The 21,280-nt window shown below is 49.9% G+C and overlaps 1 protein-coding gene across 3 annotated transcripts in view; it reads right to left on the bottom strand.

Moving 5' to 3' along the window:
• Slc39a11 (solute carrier family 39 member 11) overlaps nucleotides 1-21,280 on the bottom strand; it is a 420,215-nt gene that overhangs the window by 279,804 nt on the left and 119,131 nt on the right. For all 3 annotated transcript variants that reach the window (XM_029545678.1, XM_029545677.1, XM_021214003.2), the window contains exon 4: nucleotides 17,089-17,247. In XM_029545678.1, the coding sequence (XP_029401538.1) occupies nucleotides 17,089-17,247 (159 nt within the window). The remainder of the gene's footprint in view (nucleotides 1-17,088; nucleotides 17,248-21,280) is intronic.

The following is a 21,280-nucleotide window of genomic DNA, read 5'->3' on the forward strand; positions in this document are numbered from 1 at the left end:
CAAACAAACAAACAAACAAACAAACAAACCAAGAAGCACCTGAAGGGAGGAAGGGCTTTCGTCTGCTAAGTTTGAAGAAGGCACAACCCATACTGGCACATAAGCTGGTGGTCACATCGTGTCCACAGGCAAGAGAGAGAGAGACTGTGTCTGTGTTCAAGATTCTTCTATATTAATCCCTAGATAATAAGTCCATTGCTGAATTCCTGTTCACCTGACTCAGCTGTGGCCTAGGGGAGCAACTTAATTATGCCTTGGGACATATAGGTATTACCACAGTCATTGGGATGACTATTGCAGCTATCATAACTGCCACAGTCACCACTGCTACAGCATCAGTGGCCTTAATTCAGTCCACCCAAACTACAGACTGTAAGTTCCTGTCTTCCGAATAAACACCTCAAGGTGGCGTTTGGTGCCTGCCCAGTTTACCCATTATATACGTTTCGCAACGCAGGATCAACCTTAAGACACAGCCTTTTACAGGAATGGCCATTCTACGTGTCTCCCTCCTCCTCTCAGTCGCCTTGGCCAGCTTATCAAAAGGACCAAGGTGCTGCTGAAAGGACCAAGGACCAAGGCAGTGCTGCCTCAGGCTGCCCCACGGTGCACCGTGCCTTGACTAGCTCTCTGTGCCAGTGAGCACGTCTATTCACAGGCTTCTTCTGTGAAACAGAGGAAGACAGTGCACAGTAGTGCATTATGGTAAGACTATCTTGTACATTCTAAGGGCCTGCAATTTGTGCTAGACCTTGCAGCCAGAGTTAATAACTCCACTTGAGGTCACTGGAGACTTGACTGTGTCCTGCTGTGGCTCCACTCAGCCTGTTTGTTTAACCTGTCTTAGAGACCAATTTAACAACCAACCTTATTTGCCTTGGATTTCCCACAGAATCAACTTTTACAACCTAAGCTAACACATGGCTGTAATCTGCAATTGTGTACTCTTCAAGGTCCTGATCCAAGAGTAGTCTGTATGTGTTTCTACCTGTGCTGTGATAGCCATTTGCTGGAAGCAGAGAATGCAGGTTGAAAGGAACCTTATAAAAGGAGTATCCGCCATAAATATTGAGCATGGCACTTGGATACAGCTTGATAAAGTCTGTAGAACTGTTCGTTATCTGGGTAAGTTGGGGTCAATGACTTAATCCCCTGTAAAACTCGGTTAAAGAGTTCTGTACAATATCACATTCCTTTCTGTGTGAGGCTTCCTATGCTGTTTAGTAAAGTGAGACCAAAGCCCTTTGTGAAGGACAGACACAATCTATCAGACAACAGACAGACCATGTACACCGACAGACACACATACTGACAGACATATACAAACACACACAGTCACAGACACACACTGACTGACACAGACATGCACATAGTCACAGACACACGGATGAAGAAAGACACAAGGACAGATTCACAAGACAGCCTTCGGGCAGCCACAAATTCAACTCCTGCAACAGACAGGACAGAAGACACAGGGAGCCTGTGGCTGAGAATTCAAATCTGGACTCACTCTTGTTTAAGTGACTCTGAGGAAAAATGCTTTATTGATTTCTTCCCTTAATGCAACATGGATGTATTATTAGTAACTGAATGTATTATTAACGCTATCAATCTGACCACAAGCTCACAAGTTTTTGTCCGGGAATTAGCATGGGTCCTCCTGCCTCAGTTAACCTAATGTGAATAATCCCTTACAGGCATGCCCAGAGGCTGACGTCATCTAGACAGTCCTTCAGACTGGGAACGCAGAGAGGCTTCCCCAGGGAGGTTAGACACACACTAGTTAGGGGAAGACCTCCTCTACTGCTCCAGCATGGCAGGTCCCAATGAGAAGAGACAGTCCATGGTTTTAAGGCATTTATTGTAGAAAGGCAGAGAGAGGGAGAGAGTAGAGAAGTAGAGGGCAGTCATGGTCATGTGGAGAGAGGGGGAGCAAGAGAGTGAGAGTAAGAGAGACAAGAGAATAAGAGGGAAAGAGAGGAAGAGAGGGAGGAGGGGCCAAACAGTTCCTTCTATAGTGGACCCGGCCTACCTGGCTGTTGCCAGGTAACTGTGGGGAGGAGCTTACCTGGCTGTTGCCAGGTAACTGTGGGAATGGAGTCCAGACAGAATACCAGGAGCTTGGGGCATTGCCTATGTGACTGATGGCCACACAACTCTCTGTGGAGGGCCGGGGAGGGGGGACATCTGTGGGAGGCTGTAGCTGACAGGAGCTAGGGGCCCAGGAGGTGTGGCTGAACACCTGCCATCCCACGAAGGCGGAGTTTAAGGCCTGTGCTCAACAAGGGACCAGGCTGTCTGTGCACAGCTCATCACCTCACATACATGCACCTGTGGGATGCACTCCTCATGCAAACCACCACAGGACACTCCCCCACAGCATTTCAGAGGGCTCAGTCAATATTGGCAGCTGGCCCACCCTCCATAAACCCCACCCACCATGGCCCCACCCTCTACGGTCACCCCTCATGCCCCCTCCCCTCCATGGTTCCCACCCTCCAAAGCCCCACCCCTGACACCACAGTTCCTGCTCTGTCTCCTGCCCTTCCCACTGTTCCATGCCCCTCTCAGGATGTAAGGCCCCTGGTGACCTTATTTAACAGCAGAGGCCTGGGCCACACCCTGGGCAAATTTAATGGAGTAAACTCTAGCGCCTGCTGCTTATTAGACATCCCAGTACTTCTCCAGGGGTCCAAAGTTGCAATCCAGGACTGGTAGTGCAATCAGGAGGTAGACGCAGGAGGTTCAGATCATCAACGTCAGCTTGAGCCACAGCCAGTGTCAGAACAGCTAAGTCTGAAACCCACACAGCCAGGCCCTTTCCTTCTTCATCCTGAGTGTCCCCAAACATCTGAAGGGAAATTCTTTCCCTTGCAAAAGAATTCTTTGTAATAAATAAGATGACTCTGGCCTCAAAGGGGGAGGGGAATGTACTTCATTTCAATGGCAATGACATCCAAAATTCAGGACCTTGACAGAAGCAAGGGCGAGACAGCCCTTGGTGGCAGGCAGCTGTGGCTGGGTGTAGGTGTCAGAGAGAGGATATGCATATACACATGCATGCAGACATAAATGCATATGCACACGGACACATACATGCACGCACAGGCACACATGCATGCGCACAGGATATAGGGAATGGGGATTCCCGGTGGAGAGAGTCCACCATCAGGGTTGTTCTGAGCAGGCAGTTTTCCTGCTCCTCCACCTTCCCTGCCAGCTCAAAAGCACTGATTATAAATGGCAGAGGTCTTTCAGCTTCTTAGGCAAACATAATTATGAAAGTAAATAAAGCATGAACCACATTCAATGTGCACATGAAAATTTACATTTTTTTTCTTCTCCTGCATGTTTAATTATCTAAGCCTTGTGTTTAGAGTGCTTAGAAAGTGGTCAATTGAAAAGGGCACAGACACGTTTCCCCGTTATTCAGCTTACAAAGTGAAAGGAGGGGGTTTTTATAAAGATCTCAAGGTCCCCGTTCACTCCTTCATCCATCAAACACTTCCTGAAGATCTGTTGCATAACAGGCTCTTTGCTAGTCAGGACCCAGCAGAGACCAAGGCAGGCCTGAGTCTTAGCATCCATGGCCAACTTACCAACCTGACGTAAACCTAACGTCACCAAGGAAGCAGGAACCTCCACTAAAGAATCACCTCCATCATTCTGGCCTGGAGCCAGGTCTGTGGGGCAGTTTTTGGTTTTGCTTTTGTTTTTACATTGGAGAGGTCGGGGCCACTGAGGGAGGTGCCTAAGGGAAGGTAGCCGAGCCAGCCAGTAAGCAGTGTTCCCCTGGTAGTTTTTGCTTCCAGTTCCTGTCTCAGCTTCCCTCAATGACTGCTTATAACCTGTAAATTAAAACACCCTTTCCTGCCCATGTTGCTTTTGGTCACTGTTTTAGCACAGCAACAGAAAACACATGATGGTGTGTCTCCATCTTGCACGGGACACAAGCATCCAGGTCCTCACAGGAAGACAAGGGCCTAGAGTGGATCCTGTCACAGGCAAAGCTGGGAGCCTTCTAAGGACGGAGCACAGAGCAAGCGGGAGAAAAACTGGAGCAAGTGTGATAGGCCCCAAGTGAGGGACACTGCTCTAGCCCAGTGGCTCTCAACCTTCCTAATGCTGCAACCCTTTAATACAGTTCTTCGTGTTATGGTGATCACCGACCATAAATTATTTTCATTGCTACTTCATAACTGTAATTTTGCTACTGTTGTGAGTCATAATGTAAATACCTGATAATGCAGGATATGTAAATCCTGTGGGGGTGGAGACTTACAGGTTGAAAACAGCTGCTCTAGGCTGAGGAGCTAGCTGGTGCAAAGCCTGGCAGACAGAAAGGACAGACAGCTAGTGTGCTGCTGAAGATGCTTAGCACACGAGAGAAGAGGCTGTGGAGGGCATCAAGGGCCAGAGCAGCAAGGGCTGACAAAGCTTGTCACCCAGGGCACTGGGAGCCCATGAAGGGGTTTAAGGCAGACTCAAGCCAGGACTCTCAAGCTGTGAATGATGCTGCGGATTATAACCTGAAGCAGATGAGGGATCCCCTGGATAGCAAGTGGAGACTGAAGTACAGAGAGGAAGGATTAAGTGAGGTGTGCTCACACCAGGGGTCAGCAGCTGATTCTGCAAAGGGCCAGATAGGAAAAGAGCACTGCCCCCAACCATTGGCCATCTCTGTCTGAGGGTTCTGCATCTGCAGACAATCAACCACAGGTCGGAAATATTCCCGGGAGGGATGGCAGAGACGGCTGAGCGGTTCAGAGAGGTTACTGCAAAGCAGGTGGGGAACATGCCTCCATTCCTGATGCCCATGCTGTCAACTCTCCTGCCTGCCACTCCAGCCCCGGGGAACCTGATGCTCCCTTCTGGCCCCTCTGGTTACCTACGCACACACTCACATAGTTTTAAAAAAAAAAAAAAAAAAAAAAACAAGTTTTGAAAATATATTCACAGGACGGGAGAGAAGGTTCTACAGGACTGTAATTCCAGAACACCTGAGGCTGAGGCAGGAGGATGAAGAGTTTGCAATCAGCCTGGGCTATATAGTACAACCATGAAAAGAAGAAAGAGGGAAGCGATGAGGAGGGAGGTTTAGGGAGAGGGGATGGGGAAGGGAGATGCAGGGGTGAGAGGAGAGAAGTGGATGTTTCTGGGGAGAGGGGAGGGGGGAGGGGGCGTCTGACAGTGATGGGCAGGCCCCCTGGCTCCAAGGCTTCATCCATCAGAGATGCTAAGTCTGACGACAGCCTTAAAGCGAACCCCTCCAGCACTGCCCTGTCTCCCTCACACAGTCCATGTGCACACACCACACAGATGGGTGCCCTAGTGCCCAGTGCTCGCATGAGCTCACTTCACCCATGCCAGCCTGCAGCTCACCCCTCACCTCATGCTCGGCAGAGTCTGTCTCCCACACACCAACACAGAACCCTCTCGGGCCACCTCACCTCACCCTCCTGCTGTCTCCGCCCGAGGAGACAGCGTTATATCTGCGTGGTCTCTCAGGCACCCCTTCTCTCAGGAGGAACTGGCCAGTTAGCCTTGACCTGGCCTGGCAGGAGAAATGAGAGGCCTGTACTTCCAGTGCTGTGGGAACATTAGTCTTCTCTCCTGGCGGATCTGTTCTTTTACAAATCAGCTGCTATGTGCCTAACACTAGACATGAGCAGCCATGTGGGTGGACCAACGCTGCCTTGGGGCCTACATTGCCTCACTGAGTCCCAAAGGAGCTGGCCAGCTTTTGAGGCCCTGGTTCTACCCACTCTTAGCCACATATGGCTCTCTTCCTGGTGCATTCGTCTTCTGACTCTGGTCTGCATGCCAACTCTGAACCAAACCCAGCCAGTCCCTTATGCCACCGACTCATACGTGAAATCTCCCCATGCTGTGGACGGCCCTTACCAACAGTATATATGACTCTCCAGCCTGCATGCTGTGCAGAGGAGACATGTCCCAATCCCCATCTCCTACGAGCCTCTCCACCCACATCCACTGGCATCAGCCCCCACAGACACCTAGGCTACATCCAATGCCACCAGCCAAGCTTCCAGTTGGTCCCTAGGTATCTTGTCTCGCCCTTCTGAAATATCTGAGCATCCACTGCCAGGTTAAGAGAGAAAAACTGACCAGGTCACAACTATGCAGAAACCCTACTTTCCCTCGGATCCCACACCAAGGAAATAGCTAGTGCCTTGCGGGTGGCGTGAGTACTCTGTAGCTTGGAGCACTTTAATAGGCACCACGCTCTTGATAAGGCCGTATCACTCAAAACTCACCCTAAACAAAATACCCCAGGAAGAATATTTCTACATCAGGAAGGCTGTTGCATGGAGAGAGGAGAAAAGTGCAAAAAGAGGCTACCTTCCCATCTCAGGCCATGTGTGTCACTCTTCTCGTTGCTGTGGAAACAGCAGACAAAAACAACCTGAGGAAGGGAAAGTTCGTTCTGGACCATGCTTTGAGAGCACAGCCCATCACGGCAGGCAAGGCGCAGGAGCAGGAGCAGGAGGCGGCTGGTCACATGGTGTCCACATTCAGGAAGCAGAGAGGGTTAAGTGGTGGTGCTCTGCCCACCCCCTTTGATTCTGTCTGACCCCTCCCCTGTAGAATGAGTGCTCCGCCCACTCTTTCCCTTTGACTCTGTCCGGCCCCTCCCTGGCAGAATGAGACCTTACACAGATAAGGTAGGACTTCCCACCTCAGCCAACCCAATCTAGAAGCATCCTTGTAAAAGATACACGGGTGTTTGTTTCCTAGGTGATTCTAGACTGTCAAGTTGACAATATGAGTCATTACACCTCAGCATCACCAGCTGAGGTCCATGGGCCCAGGAGCCTGTGGGTAACCTGGACTCCATCCTTGCCCTCTATCAAGATGTTCATGACCTCAAGGTCATCACCTGCATCGGGGGTCAGTGATGATTATGCTGCCTCTATGCTGCCTTAAAGGTAAATAAAATATTAAACAGGGGAAAATATCCAGTTGCTAAAATTGTTATATAAAGTCTATCGGACATAGCAAGTCTGTGGATATCCTACCTCAGAATCCTCTGGGACCCTTGGTAAAAATGTAGAGCCCTAGTTCCACTCCAGCTCCCTGGAAAGAGAGACTTTCAGGGAGGGAGAGCTTCGGGAAGCTGTTGTTTTAAAAAGCGTGTTGTGTCTAATGTACACACAAGCTTCAGCATACAGAATCTCTCAGAGCACTTAATTCCTTGGTTGCACAGAGGGGATTTTCGCAGTCTCCTCGAAACGGAGAGGCATCGGCAGCTGGGACAATGCTTCGGGAACCCCTGAGCCGGAGCTAAACCTGGTCGCCTTCTCAGGAGTGACGCCTTTGGGTGATTTTGTGAATCAGCCAGTGTCCCAGCTATGATCCAATTACCATGATTCCTGCCATCCAAGGCAACACTCCATTAAACATCCGGATGGAGAGGCTCAAGCTCCCCACTTGGGTGCCAGCTAATTAAAGTCTTCAAAGTGTGCAGATAGAACACAGCCAATATTCCAGAAACAGACATGGAACTGGGGATTTAAAAAAGAGACAGAGAAGATAAAGAAAGAAACTTTGGTTCAGAAACCTATGTGGCTTTCTCTTCAAAATGACCTTAGGGCTGGGAGATGGGTCAATGGATAAAGTGTTTGTCGAACAAGCACGGCCTGAGTTGGAGCCCTAGCAACAACACATAAAGGCCAGGCTCAGCAACACATGCTTTTAATTCCAGCACTGGGGAGGTGGAGACAGAAAATCCTAGGGACCTGCTAGTCTAGCAGAATTGGTTCCATGAGAGAGCCTGCGTAAAATAACAAGGTGAGCAGTAAGACTCTAAGTCATCTGTCAGTCGCCACACACAGACACCCCCCATCCACTGTTACTGTACCCACACACACACCCACGCACCATTACTGCCCCCCCCACATGCAATGATCTTACAATTAAACCATCTCCATTTGAGAGGCAAGGGAGCCCAGAGGGCAGAGAGAAAAGAAAAACACTTCGAGGACAAGATATCTTGCAGTGACTCTGATGCAGTGGTCCTGTTTAAGTTCATGGTGACTTTCTGCTTCGGGCTCGGCAGAACAACAGGTGAAAGCACACTCCAAGTGTTCCTGGGAACTGGTGAACGGGCTGCACTGGGCCGTGACAAAGTGTTCCTGGGAACTGGTGAACGGGCTGCACCAGGCCGTGATCCTCACAGAAGGTGAGATGCACAATTTCACATTTTCCATTAAAGGTGATGGACTGTTGGAAGCCAAAGCACTGGCGGTGTGCTGACTATTTTGGGAAACTCGGAGACGGAAAAATGTGTGACAAAGCAATGTGATGGGCCCAGGGGGCGGAGGGGGGGGACATGCCTGCCACTGGGTAGCTGTGAGACCTCATCGGAAACAGCCCAGTGGTAACTCTGATTCAGAACGCAGTAATCACTAGGCAAAGTGCGAACGGAAGAGTAGATAGGTTGTTTTTTATTGGGAGGGGTCTCTGTGTATGTGGGGTGTGTGTGTGTGTGTGAGTGTGTGTATATGGTATGTCTGTATGTGTGTTGTGTGTGGGGGTCTATGTATGTGTTTCTGTGCATGTAGGTATGTGTATATGTGTGGTGTGTACGTATTATGGTGTTTGTATAGGAGTGTGTATTGTTATGTATGTGTGGTATATCTGTGTGTGTTTGTTATATCTCTGTGTGTGGTATTTAAGTGTGTGTGTGTGTGCATGTGTGTGTGTTTTTGTATGTCTGTGTGTGGTATATCTGTGTGTATGTGTGTGTATGTGGTGTTTGTATAGGGTGTATGCATCTGTGTATGTGTGGTACGTCTCTGTGTGTTTATTGTGTCTCTGTGTGGTATTTGTTTGTGTGTGTGTGTGTGTATGTGTNTTTGTATGTATGTGTGTGGTGTATCTGTGTGTATGTGTGTGTGTGTGTGTGGTGTTTGTATGGGGTGTATGCATCTGTGTATGTGTGGTATGTCTCTGTGTGGTATTTGTGTGTGTGTGTGTGTGTATGTTTGTATGTGTATGTTTTCATGTGTGTGTGTGTGTGTGTGTGTGTGTGTATGGTGAATATTCATGAGGGGGTCATCCAGCCATGCACAGGCACAGAGGCTAGAGGACCGCACCAGGTGTCATGCCCTGTCATTCTCTGCCGTATTCCCTAGGACAGGGTTTCTCACTCTACCTGGAGCCAGGCTGACAGGCAGCTAGGCCCAGGCATCCTCCTGTCTCCATCACCCACCCACAGCACTAAGATATAGTGTTTTTACATGGGTGCTGGGAATTCAAAGTTAGATCCCCATGCTTGTCTGACAAGGGCTCTTTCTCAAGCCATCTCCACTGCCCCTGAGGACACTACTTCATTAACCCAGAAGATGGCGGGACAGGAGCTCCAGAGGAACACTAGCAACCACAAAACCTTGAAGGAGTATACAGGAGAATACGGTACGTCAGGAGATATGAACCTGACACAACATTAACTAAAAGGGTCCCCGTGAGAAAGTGAGCCCAGGGCTGGGAGAAGGCTCAGTAAACTGCGTGACAGCTTGAGCTTCATGACCAGCAACCACGCAAAGGAACCAGGCATGGTGGTGCACAGCTATAGTCACAGCTCTGGGGAGCCAGGGACAGGAGGCTCTCAGGGTGCACAGGCCAGCCACCAGCCTAGCCAAACAGGTTAACTTGAAGTTCATAGAAAGGTGGTGTCTCAAAAAAAAACAAAAAAGAGTAGAAAATAATTGTGGAAAATACCCAAGGGTTGACTTCTGGCCTCTGCACACCCATGCACACATATATGCACACATGCAAACATGAATGCACACACACTAATATAGAAAAGATAAAACCTAATTCTATTGTTTATAAAATGTAAAGACACACATGTACACACTACCAGAGGGCCACTGGACCAGCTGTTATTATTAGAACAAAATGGAAGTTAATACAAAAGTTTCATCAACTTCATTCCTCTGAAAGTCTACAGTTTTCTTCCCCCTGGCCAAAGAGGGCTGCCTACTGGCTGAGAGCTGTCTATTCAGAGTTCTGCTCGGGAAATTTCACAAAGCACTCTTATGTCCAAAATATGGAAGAAGACACTTCCTCCACTTTTTTACAGCAGGTTTTAACAAACACAATGTCTGTGTCATATCCACCCACCAAAATGACTTGTGTTGAAGCAATGTCCAATATCACTGAGGCCTCTGGGGGTGATAAGGTTAGATGAGGCATGATTGAACTAGTGTATTGATGAGAAAAGTCCCCATCGGAGGCTCATCATCTCTTGCTCTCTCTGCCTCGACTCGTGTACAGACACAATGGGAAGGCAGCCATCTGCAAACTGGGAAGATATGGCACTCACCTGTAATCAAATCAGCCAGAACGTTGAGACGGTGTGTTATTTAAGCGTCCCTGACTGGTGTTTTGTTACGGCGGTGCAACCCGAAGGACAGCTGGGACACTCTTAGATGCTGCCTGCTGTGCTGTTCCTCAGGATAGCATGGTGAACAGATGAGTGATCTCCTCAAAGAGCCTGGCGTGGCACCACGCTGCTCCACATGACAGTGAAAGCCCACACTGTCTCGAGGAGCTCTGAGCAGCACACTGCTCAAGTCTGCCTCAGCCCCTGCAGCCTAAACCACGGCTGTGCAAATCATGCCTGTGGCAGACACTGGCTACCTTCAGGCTTCTTCTTGGGACTTCCAGACCTCAGGGCCAGAGGTTGCTTCTGTCAGCCTGTCCCTAGCCACTTTTCTGCACTATATATCCACTGCCATCCTATTCAACACGAGGTCCTTAGTTCATGAGGCTGATGGGACAGGAGTCGCCCTGAAGATGCATGTTCATGAGTGTGCATATGAGTGTGTGTGTGTGTGCATGTATGTGCGCATGTGTGTGCGCTTTCTGAACTGCACACATACAAGTGTCAATGTGTGTGGAAATGCACCTACATGCACCACTGTCTATAACCACTTATGGGAACACATTCCTGATCTCACTTTGCTGATGATCAGCAGAGAGCAAGCCGCTGATTAAAACGTTGTAGCCAGGCGAGCCCTTGTGCTATGGCGGCAGATCTTCAGCTCTAAAGGATGCTTATCTTAGCCACCGGATGCTGGGCTGCTCCGTTCGCAGCTTCTCCACTCGTATTCTACCTGCTGCTGCTTCTCGTAGGTTTACATTCAGAGAAAACTGGAATCATTGCCAGTATGTCAGCCCTGTTGTTGGCACCCATTTGGGTCTGCATGAGGGCCTTTCCCCGCTTTCAGAGCAAGCAGTAGGTCCAGCCCTTTGGTTAAAGCTGGCCTGGTCCAGGGGATACAGAGAGCACTGCCCAATCATAGAGAGGAAGCCTGGGAGGATGGGGATGTGCTAGCAAAGGAACCTGCTGCAGAGACAGGGGTGGGGAGGCTGCCGCAGGGTGACCAGCTTAACTCTGTGTCTCAGGGCTTTCTTCTCACCTCACAAAGGGTCACGTGTGTACATGGCAAAGCACTCATGCTCAGCCCCATGCCCTCCGACAGGGAGAAACAAGAACCCACAGGCCCACACGGCTGTTGACAAGCACTGACAATATGCTTAATGATTTTATGACTTGCGTATTAAGTTCACAACACGCCGCCCCACACACATCAGGGGAGCGGCAACTCTCTCCGTCTTTTTCACCCGCGTGTTGGGGAAAGGGAATTTCCAGAGGACTCTGAGATGCTGTCATCAGAGGCATGGTGTGTCTCTGAGACACAGGGTTAGAAAAGAAACAAACCCCATCTCCTCTATCCAACCTAAGCTGTCCCCAAAGCTGCATGTGAGGGAGAATGACTTATCCCACTGGCTTTAACTGTACCCCCTCCTCCAATACAAACTAGCCAAACTTCATCTCTGTCCCAAAACCTTACTGTCCGTTTTTTTTTTACTGACACTGCCTTTTCCCTCCAACTCCCTGAGACTCTGACTCCTTAGCCCAATCAATCTGAGATGCGAGGAGCAGTGAGATAGCGCTAGGGAGGTTCTGTGAAGCACCGCCCACCTGACTAGAGAGAGAGCTGCAGATGCTGGGCAAGCCAGCCCTGTCCCAGCTCCCGTGAAGAATAAGAGGATGCTGCTAGCTTAAGTGCACATGCAGTGTCTTTACTATCCCCAACTGCCCATAAGTTCTAAGTTCTAGATATGTGGATCCTGAAGTGTTTCCTGACTCAAGCCATGGCAAGAGAGGACAGTCACAACTTTATGGCCTAACATCAAAAAGATGGGGGAATCAGCACGGGTTTCAGAAGGTTCCAAGTGTCATACCCATTCACATGGTAGGATTTAAATCACTTGGTAGGATTTAAGCACCCCTACTAAGATGGTCTGTGATGACAAGAACCACTGGAGGCTTAGGAAGTTTCCCTCAGAAAGTGTGTGTGTGTGTGTGTGTGTGTGTGTGTGTGCGCGCGTGCACGCGTGCGTGTGTGTATGTGTGTGTTCTCCTACCAGTTCCACTCTCCATCCTTTGAGAACAAACAGCAGTGTCAGATGTAATTTATGACCCTGGTTGCAAATTAAAGATGTAATTTGTAACCTCCTGGTCCTCTGCCATCTTGGTGAGCCAGGACAACAGAATCAGCTAAAGCACAAGCATACAGATATAGAGCCATATCTACACTGCCTGCCCCCAAAGGCATAGCACACAAACGACAGGGGAGACAGAAGGCAGAGCACACAGACAGGGAGACAGAAGACAGTTCACAGCATGGAGTCCCACCATCCACGTTGGGTACTCATGCGTGCCCTCAGAATGGTTAGACTGCTTGGCCTTTTGTTTATGTGCTCTTGCTGTTTTGCGGTACTGAGAAGGGAGCCCAGAATCACAAGCCTTCCTAGGCAGAGGCTCAGACAGTGCGGGACATCTCCAAGCCGCTGTTTACTCTAAGCGTCAGTGAGGATTATGATATTAGGAAGTTGCCTCAAGTCAATGGGATCCCCCCAAGCTGTGTGGGACTATGTTTCTAGGTATCCCCAACAGCTGGAGAGGCTGCCTCCACCAGGCTCTGCCATTTGTACCTGAGAAAAGACACTAGGTATGCTGCTCCCTAAAGCCTTATCTAGGGCAAAGCCTGGAGTGTCAAGATGCCAGGAGTCCCTCAATCGGTGAAGCATAAACAGGAAACCTTTCCTCATGTCCTCTAGGCAGGCCCCCCATGGTCACACACATGCTGGTTCTCCACGCAGAATCGGGGAGTGTTAATCAGAGTCTCAGATTCCTGAGCACAGTGTGCCCCTCAGGGAACCCCTACACAGCCACCAGCAGGCGCTTCAGGAAGAGATGTCCAGAGTGGGCTCTGCTTAAGAACACACTGTGCCTGCCCGGTGGCTTACGGCGGCATCCACAGGATGAGCTTCCTCTACTGCAGCCATCTCTCTAGCTCAGCCCTACAAGTATCAAGAATAACAGCACAGGAGCTGGGGAGGTGGCTCCATCAGCAAAGTGCTTGCTGTGCTCAGACTGCTGGAGTAGGCTGGCCGGCCTGCCTGGCTGAGTCAGTGAACCCTGGGACCCAGTTAAACATCCTGTCTCAAAAGATCAAGGTCAACACCTAAAGTTGACCTCTGGCATCTATACACTCACAGGTACACACACACATACTCACTGTGTGTGAAGTGTAGTCTGAAGTGTAGCTCACAGAGAGAGGCAGAACCACATATGGAGGCTAACAGCAATGGAAGTCTAACAGAGAGGACCAAGGTCTCGATTCTGCTGTAGCTCAGATCAGCCACCCCTCCCCCAGAGCACCAGCTTTATCCATCCCACCAACCTGTGACTAGAACAGCACAGGGCTCTCTGTGGAGAACATCTACAAAGGACAGAGATGCATGCAAATGCCCCTCTGGTGGTCCAAGTTTGCCTCGTGCGACACGTCACTTCAGACATCGATCACGTGTAGTTCCTGGAAGCAGCTCCTGCCCTCCAAAAAAAAAAACGGTCACCAGCCCGAGCGTACTGTGCCTGCCCCACACAGTTGCGTTTTTATAAAGCCATCTTCCTGGCCAACACAACGAGACCTGATAGACTCAGGGGACATAATTAGACCTGAGAGGAAGCTGGTGTCCCCTACTCCCACCCAGAGCCTGCTCAGGGGGAACATACAGTTCCACACACAGGAGAATGCCACGGAGAGCCGAAAGCACCTGCTGCTTCCTCTTCGCAATGCAACCTCTCTGAGATGTAGACACCAAGAGGGAGGGGGTGGGGGAGAGCACACTTCTCCAGGTAAGTGTGCCAAGACTGAGGCAAGCTGAGGAGAGCAGGCAGCACCAACACTGGCAGTGTTAGAATTTGTGGGGGTTTTTTGTTTTTTTCAGAAAGCAGAAAACAAGATCCCATTCTGAGGCATACACAGGCACACACGGGCATGCACGGGAAGCCAGCCAACAGCGAGCGAAGGCTTTCCGGCCTCCTATCTCCCCCTGTTCCTCCGAGACCACTGACTGCCTGCTTTGACTCTCTGCGGTAAGGCTCAATGGATTAAAAACTGAAGAGGCCTCAAGTTAAACGCACCGCCCCCACCCAAACTCACCCCCAGCCTCAGAAGTGGTTGGCGCACAAATTCTAGGAGCAGTAAGCATTCAGGGAAACAAGTCTTGCTGCCCCAGAAGGTCCATACCCTCCCTGCCTGTGCTCGGTCGATACGGGATAGCCATGGGGATTCCGCTATCAAAACCCATTAATTGACAGCCGCATGGCCCCTGCGGAAGGGCCAAGCTTCGGTCCTTTTCAGGTCTGGGAAGCAAATTGACAGAGACAATTTGGTGGGAAGGCTTTAGCCGGCCTCAGAGTGCGGGGCAGCAGGCTACGTCTGCGCGCGACTCTGGCCGTTTGTATTCAGAAGCTAGGGCAATCAGAAACGAAGCCTGCCTGTTTATGAGACCTTCCGAGACACGCTCCCCTTCTCACATTAAGAGCAGCAATTAATTTCCTCTCCAGTGTCCCAGATCAGATGTTTACTGAATCTTCTGCCAACAAGTAAGGTCTGGGCCCCGATGGTGAGGGCGCCTCTTTCTCAGCCCCTCCCCAACTCCACCCCACAGCATTTAGTGTCCACTCCGCAACCATTTCGGATTTTCTATACTATCTATCCAGAGCTTGCCCCCCTGGGAGCATCTCTGTATCTAAAGCATATATTGTAAAACAAACACGAACCAAAGATTAACAATAACAACAAAGAGAGCACGAAGCACAGTATAAACTAGCCGGTGACTATTTACACTGCCCAGAGAAATCCCCTCTGCTCCGCCAGCTGGTCAAACACACCTGCCGCCAAGCCTGGTACCTCCACCATTCCCCTCGCTCCCAGGTCCCAGTAAGGAGGACCAATGATGACTGGAAGGGCCCTTAATGATGACTGGCTTAGGAGCCCTCGTGGCCCCACTGAGCAGGCAGAATGGGGACTAGCGAGGACTGTATAGAACGACTGAGCCACTTCAACCCCCTGCTCTGGAGCTCGGGCCACTGAGTAGGAAATCTTCCAGTAAGAAGTTTATATACATAGCTAGATGGTTTTAAGAGGAGAATCCGCAGCATTCCTGTGATGGCTCTAAAAGCCACCAGCACGGACAGTTAGATCTGACACCAAACATCCAGGGGGCAGAAACAGACTCTGCCATTCAAGCTTACAGTGGAAAGGCAACAGCTGACAGATGGTGGCACCTTAGGAAACTGTCACAGCCGGCCCTGCAGCCATTGCATCCTCTGCCGGGTCCAGGGGATGTGCTCGAGTGTGTGTGGCCTGCAAGTGGTAAGTCTTGTGGCAGGCAGCCCCGGGGCCCAACAATCTCGATTCCTGGAGGTCACCCTTTCCTCTCTCTGGTTGGTAATTTAAGGTGAGACAGGAGGAAGGGCTCCAACAGGGCTGCACAGGTCTGAAATCCCAGCATTTGGGAGGTGAAGCGGGAAGACTGTGAGTTCAAGGCTAACCTGGAACACATAAAAAGGCTATAAGGGAAGAAGGAAGGAAGGAGGGAGGGAGGGAGGAAAGAGAAAGAGAGAAAAAGGAAGGTGGGAGGGAAGGAAGGAGAAAGGAGGAGGGAGGAAAGGAGGGAGGGAAGGAGACAGGGAGAGAGAAGAAAGGGAGAATATGTCAGGGAGTGGGACTACAGGAAAAGCAGAAGGGGAGAATCCACACACAAGAGCTGTTTCGCTGTGTCCTGGAGCACACATCCCCCCCCCCCCGACTCCCTACGCTCTAACAGAAAAACAATCTCCTTTTCTTCATATACTTCTCCCCTTTCTGGTTGATCAGTGAATCCGGGCACCAACTCGGAGGTACTTCCGTCCACCTCTTAGACCCATGGGTGTGGTACGGGGACATGATACACATCCCACTCTGTGACTGACACCAACCCTTCTCTCCTCTGCCAGTAGCATGCACTGTGGTGACAAGTTTGGCCAAAGGCTTCCTCTGGCTGCCATAGCACAGCCTGGCCTTGGCTCTCCGTTTGGCCAAGCAGCTCACAACAGAAAGTGATGCTCAAACCAAGCCCAAACCACCTGCCTGGTTCCCGCCCGGAAGCGCCACAGCTCTGGTTCTCCCCAACACTGATGTTTTCATTGCTGTTGGCATTTTACAGTCTCCGGATGGTGAGGAGGAAACCTGGAGCTGAGAGACACGTGGTCATGCATGTCAGAGGTGAGCTCTGACCTCGCAGACTCCCCCTCCACCTGCCACTTCCTGTTAATATGTGACAAACTAGTAAAGGTCTTTCTATCCTTGGCTGTGTTGTCATCTCCCTGATGACTCCATCAGCTCTCCAGCTCTCCCTGCACCACGATCCTAAGCCCCTCCCTTCCCCTCCCAGTTTAGGTTGCTCTCGTATAGGTCTGCGAGCGCTCCACATCGGCTACAACTGACAGATCTGACGTTCAAAATCTGAAGTTGGCAAGATGTGAACAGCGAGGCATTAGTCATGCTAACGGCGAGTGCTTTCTTGATGGAAGGAGTCACCACTCACTCCCTCTGACGACCTGTCTGTTTAGAATCTGCCAACTATCTGGGGTATGAATGGATCCACCGAGGCGAACAGAAGCAGGTCTGCTGCCGGGAGCAGGATGACGATACTCACCAGGTAAGGCATCAGGAGGTCAGCCAGGTAGACAAAGGTGGCCCCCAGGATGAAGCCGACAGCCACTGGGAAGAAGGCAAAGGCACCGAAGCCCCCTGACGATGTGGCCATCTCCACCGCCGGTGCGAGCAGCGACCAGTAGGAAGCCGCTAACATGACCTGGAGAGAACACAGGGAGAAGTTAGTCATTACCCAATGATAAGGCTTTTGGGGTTGGGGAACAACACATAACCCCAAACCATGGAGGAAAACCAACCCAAAAGGCTTTAGGGGTGGCGAGAGTCAACACATAAGGCCTACATTGTTCTTTACGTCCTAAAATAAGCCACACGATTTCACACTTGTTAGGCCTTTAACCTCAAGTCCAGTACCATCTCAATCAAAAGACTACCCCTGGAGACTGGCAAGAGTTCCTCCCAGAATTCCTGTTTATGAACGACAAAGGTGAAGTCACTGGCAAACAGCCCGTGCTTTTGTAAATAACCCTTCACCCGTGACCCTGTAAGCGTGAAAACACATTGGGTCAACAACAGTAAAGGCATGAAGGGGGGGGGCTAGGTGAGACGAGGAAAGGCGTCAGTGGGAAGGGGGGTAGCGAGAGGGTAGGGGAGCAAATATGATCAAAATAAATTACATATATGTATGAGAATGTCATCATGAGATCCATTACTATGTGTAATAAAATTATGCATGCTGATAAAAACCCGTAAATTAAAGGAACCCAGTTTGGGGCAGGGCAGAGTTGATCTGAGAGGATGGAGTCTCGTTTGCTCCTGTGTAGGCTCTGACCCCGGAGTTCTTATCCAAACGTGATTTTGTTCACTGCACGGACAGGTGACATTGCCGACAGTCACCTTCTCACACTGAGGGTGGGGCAGGAGGCTGCATCTAGTGATAAACACCCTCCTAACGCACATCACAGCCCCTGACAACCAAGAGCCGTGTGGCCCCAGATGAGCGTCCTAAGGCTGCTGAGAGATGCTGTTCCAATTTCAAGCTCCCAAGACAAACTGCTCATAATTACACGGGCTTCACCGTTAGAACACAGCTGATAATTATAGAGCTCATCTTGGTGTTGGGTGACATGTGTCTCCCTCCATGTGAGCCACCTTGCTTTTTTCCCCCCACTCTCTGGCACATCAACAATGGTGGGCCTTCCCCCCTTGTGTCATGTGACGGCATTTGAAATGTCTGAGGGTGTCAGTCCATCAATGTCGGATTGGCCTCTGTAGCATCCTCATCTCTGAAACTGACGAGGGGAGCTAACAGCCATCGATTAACAGCCATTTCTAGGCACCAAGGTTTGTATTTGATATCTTGTCTTGTCCTCCCCACCCTGAGAGGCAGATGTTTTCTGTTGTTATTTGTAGGAAAAGGAACTGAATCACAGGCTGGGAATAACTGAATCGCAGGCTGGGAATATGGGCTCGAAGAGAAAACTATTTCCTATGCAGGCTAAGTCAAATCCTCCTGAGTCTGGTTTAAAAAGCTGACTGTGGCAGCCTAAGCTTGTAATTCCAGCTCTGGGAGGTGGAGACAAGCGGATCCCTGGGGGATGCTGGCCAACCAGCCTAGATAAATTGGCAGCTCCGGGTTCCATGAGAGACCCTAGCTCAATAAACAAAGTGTATAATAACACCAGAGTTGATCTCTGGCCTCCACAAGAGTGTACAAAGATGCCTACCCACTGTGCTGGCTAATCTTGGTTGTCAACCTGACACACCTGGAAGAGGGAATCACAACTGAAGAATCAGCTCCATCAGAATGGCCTGTAGGCATGTGTCTGTGTGGCATTTTCTTGCTAGATGTGAAAGGGTCTGGCCTACTGTGGGCAGGGAGACCCCTGGGGAGGTAGTTCTGTGTGACACAAGGAAGGTAGCAGAATGTGAGGCTCGGTACAAGCAGTGTTCTGTCGTCTCCATGTGATTTCCTACCCAGGGCTCTGCCTTGACTTCTGCCCTGATGTCCCTCTGTGAAGGGCTGTGAGATAAAATAAACCCTCTTCTTCCCCCAAGTTGCTTTTGGTCAGCATTTTATCATACCGACAGAAAAACAAACGAGGACACTCCCATGTGCACACACATACACACTTTAAAGGGGAAGGAGGTTGACTCTAAAATACAAAGGCAAGTTAGTTGTTCCTTCCACCCATGCAGTAAGTGGCAGATGCAGACCAACCAGCGCTGCAATGAACCCAGTGACCAGAAGAGACGCCTGCAGCTGCCCTCACAGGTCAACAAGCTCGATTTGACAAACTGTTCTCCGGAGCTGACCAAATTAATCATTCGCCTGTGGCTTTTTAATCTTACGCACGCTGTGACACCGTCATGGCTAGAGTCCACCCACCACCTGTCGTAACAGTCACAGACGACATATACAATGTTGAATGGGTTTCTAAATTTTACTTAATTATGCCGCATCACCCGTCTCCAAAATAACACGCAGAGTGACAACCAGGCATTAGGGTGGCAAGACGAAGAACAATCCATGCAGGAAACCATGGAGTGCCTTCTGCCAGCCATTGCTCACACCATGGAACTCTGCCTCTGAGATGCCAGGAAACATGAAAGTTTGTCATCTCAACCAGACGGGTACAGAGATTGACCCATTCACACCACGACTCTGCTCTGTCACAAAAGACCACAAATGGATCCAGGGATGCCTCCCCTCTCCCCCCTCCACAATTCTACTCATTAGCTTTAGACTTCCACAGTCCCTTGTACATTCACATTATGCACAGAGATGGACATCAACTTCTTCCTCATTCTCCTCTGTGAACTTGACCCAACCAGGAATCCCTCCTCTATTTGGTTCCTTCTTCAACAGTTCCAAAACCGTAAGAACCAGGGAAAACCATTCATCGGACCCGCCAGAATCTCTCTACACATTGCAAGGCAACGAAGCGACTCTGGCCAGCATCATCTCAACTCCTTACCAGCCTCTGGCTCATTCCTATTTCAATGCCTATTCCAACATCTTCCTTTGGCATCTCTGGGGCCAAGACTGTTTTCTGCCTGTGATGGCTAATCTTGGTTGTCAACTTGCCTTGGTTGTCAACTTCTACTGGAATCAAGTAGAAGACAAGCCCCTTGGCGCTGAGTGCTGTAAGAGATTTCCCTGATCACATTCTCTGAAGAGGGAAGAGCTCCCCCAAAATGTGGGTGGCACCTCCAAGAGGAACCCAGATAAAAAGATATGGAGAAAGAAAACTTCAGTTTTTGCCTGCTTGCCTTCACTCTGCTGGCAAGCTCATCTGCTCTGTTGCTGAATCACTTCTTCACCAATAACAGAACCAACACCCCCAGGCTCCCAATGCAGACTGAATACCAGAAGCTCTCCAGAAGCCCTCTGGGTCTTCAACACCAGATCGGGACTGCTGGGAAATCTTGCCACCTAGACTTAACGACCATGAGATTTTCAGCCTCTCCAGACATTGATGCACAGTCAGACTACATCACGTAAGACAATCTAATAAAATTCACCATAATATGATTTATTCTACCAGGTCCTCAAGAGGGCCACCACAACTAATTCATGTTCCTGTGCATGAGAAACATGCCAAGTTCTCACAGATACATTATTTATTATGGAGCATTCAGCCAGTTCTTGCAAAGGCCATGCTGGACTCTGGGATGCTTGGGTTGGAAGAACATTCCAGACACAGACTGACCACTCCATGTAAACCACTGTTCTTCACCCTTCTAGTCAAATCCAGAGCCCTGTTGAAGTGCCTTCATTTTTGAATTTCCTTGCCAGCTCCCTGATTTTCACATAAACCAAGGAGTGCCTACAGAACAATTTGTTCATAGCAATGGGTTCCCACCAAAAGTGGGAGGGGTCTAAAGATAAGCTATTACAAGGACACGAGTGGTAGGCAAGATGCCCAGGTGCTAATGGTCAGGCCTGTGACTTTCTCATTTCCTGTGGCAGAAGGAATTCTGCAGGTGTGACCACACTGAGATGGCTGTGGACATCAGGGTGGGGCCAACGCTGTGCCAAGGAGCCTTACGAGAGCAGGAGTACAGCTGGAGAGAAGAGACTTAAAATACCCAAACGTAGATGAAATACCCAAACGTCGGTGAAATACCCAAACGTCAGTGAAATACCCAAACGTCGGTGAAATACCCAAACGTCGGTGAAATACCCAAACGTCGGTGAAATACCCAAACGTCGGTGAAATACCCAAACGTCG

This window comes from Mus pahari, chromosome 14, assembly GCF_900095145.1.
Source record: "Mus pahari chromosome 14, PAHARI_EIJ_v1.1, whole genome shotgun sequence".
Taxonomy (NCBI): domain Eukaryota; kingdom Metazoa; phylum Chordata; class Mammalia; order Rodentia; family Muridae; genus Mus; species Mus pahari.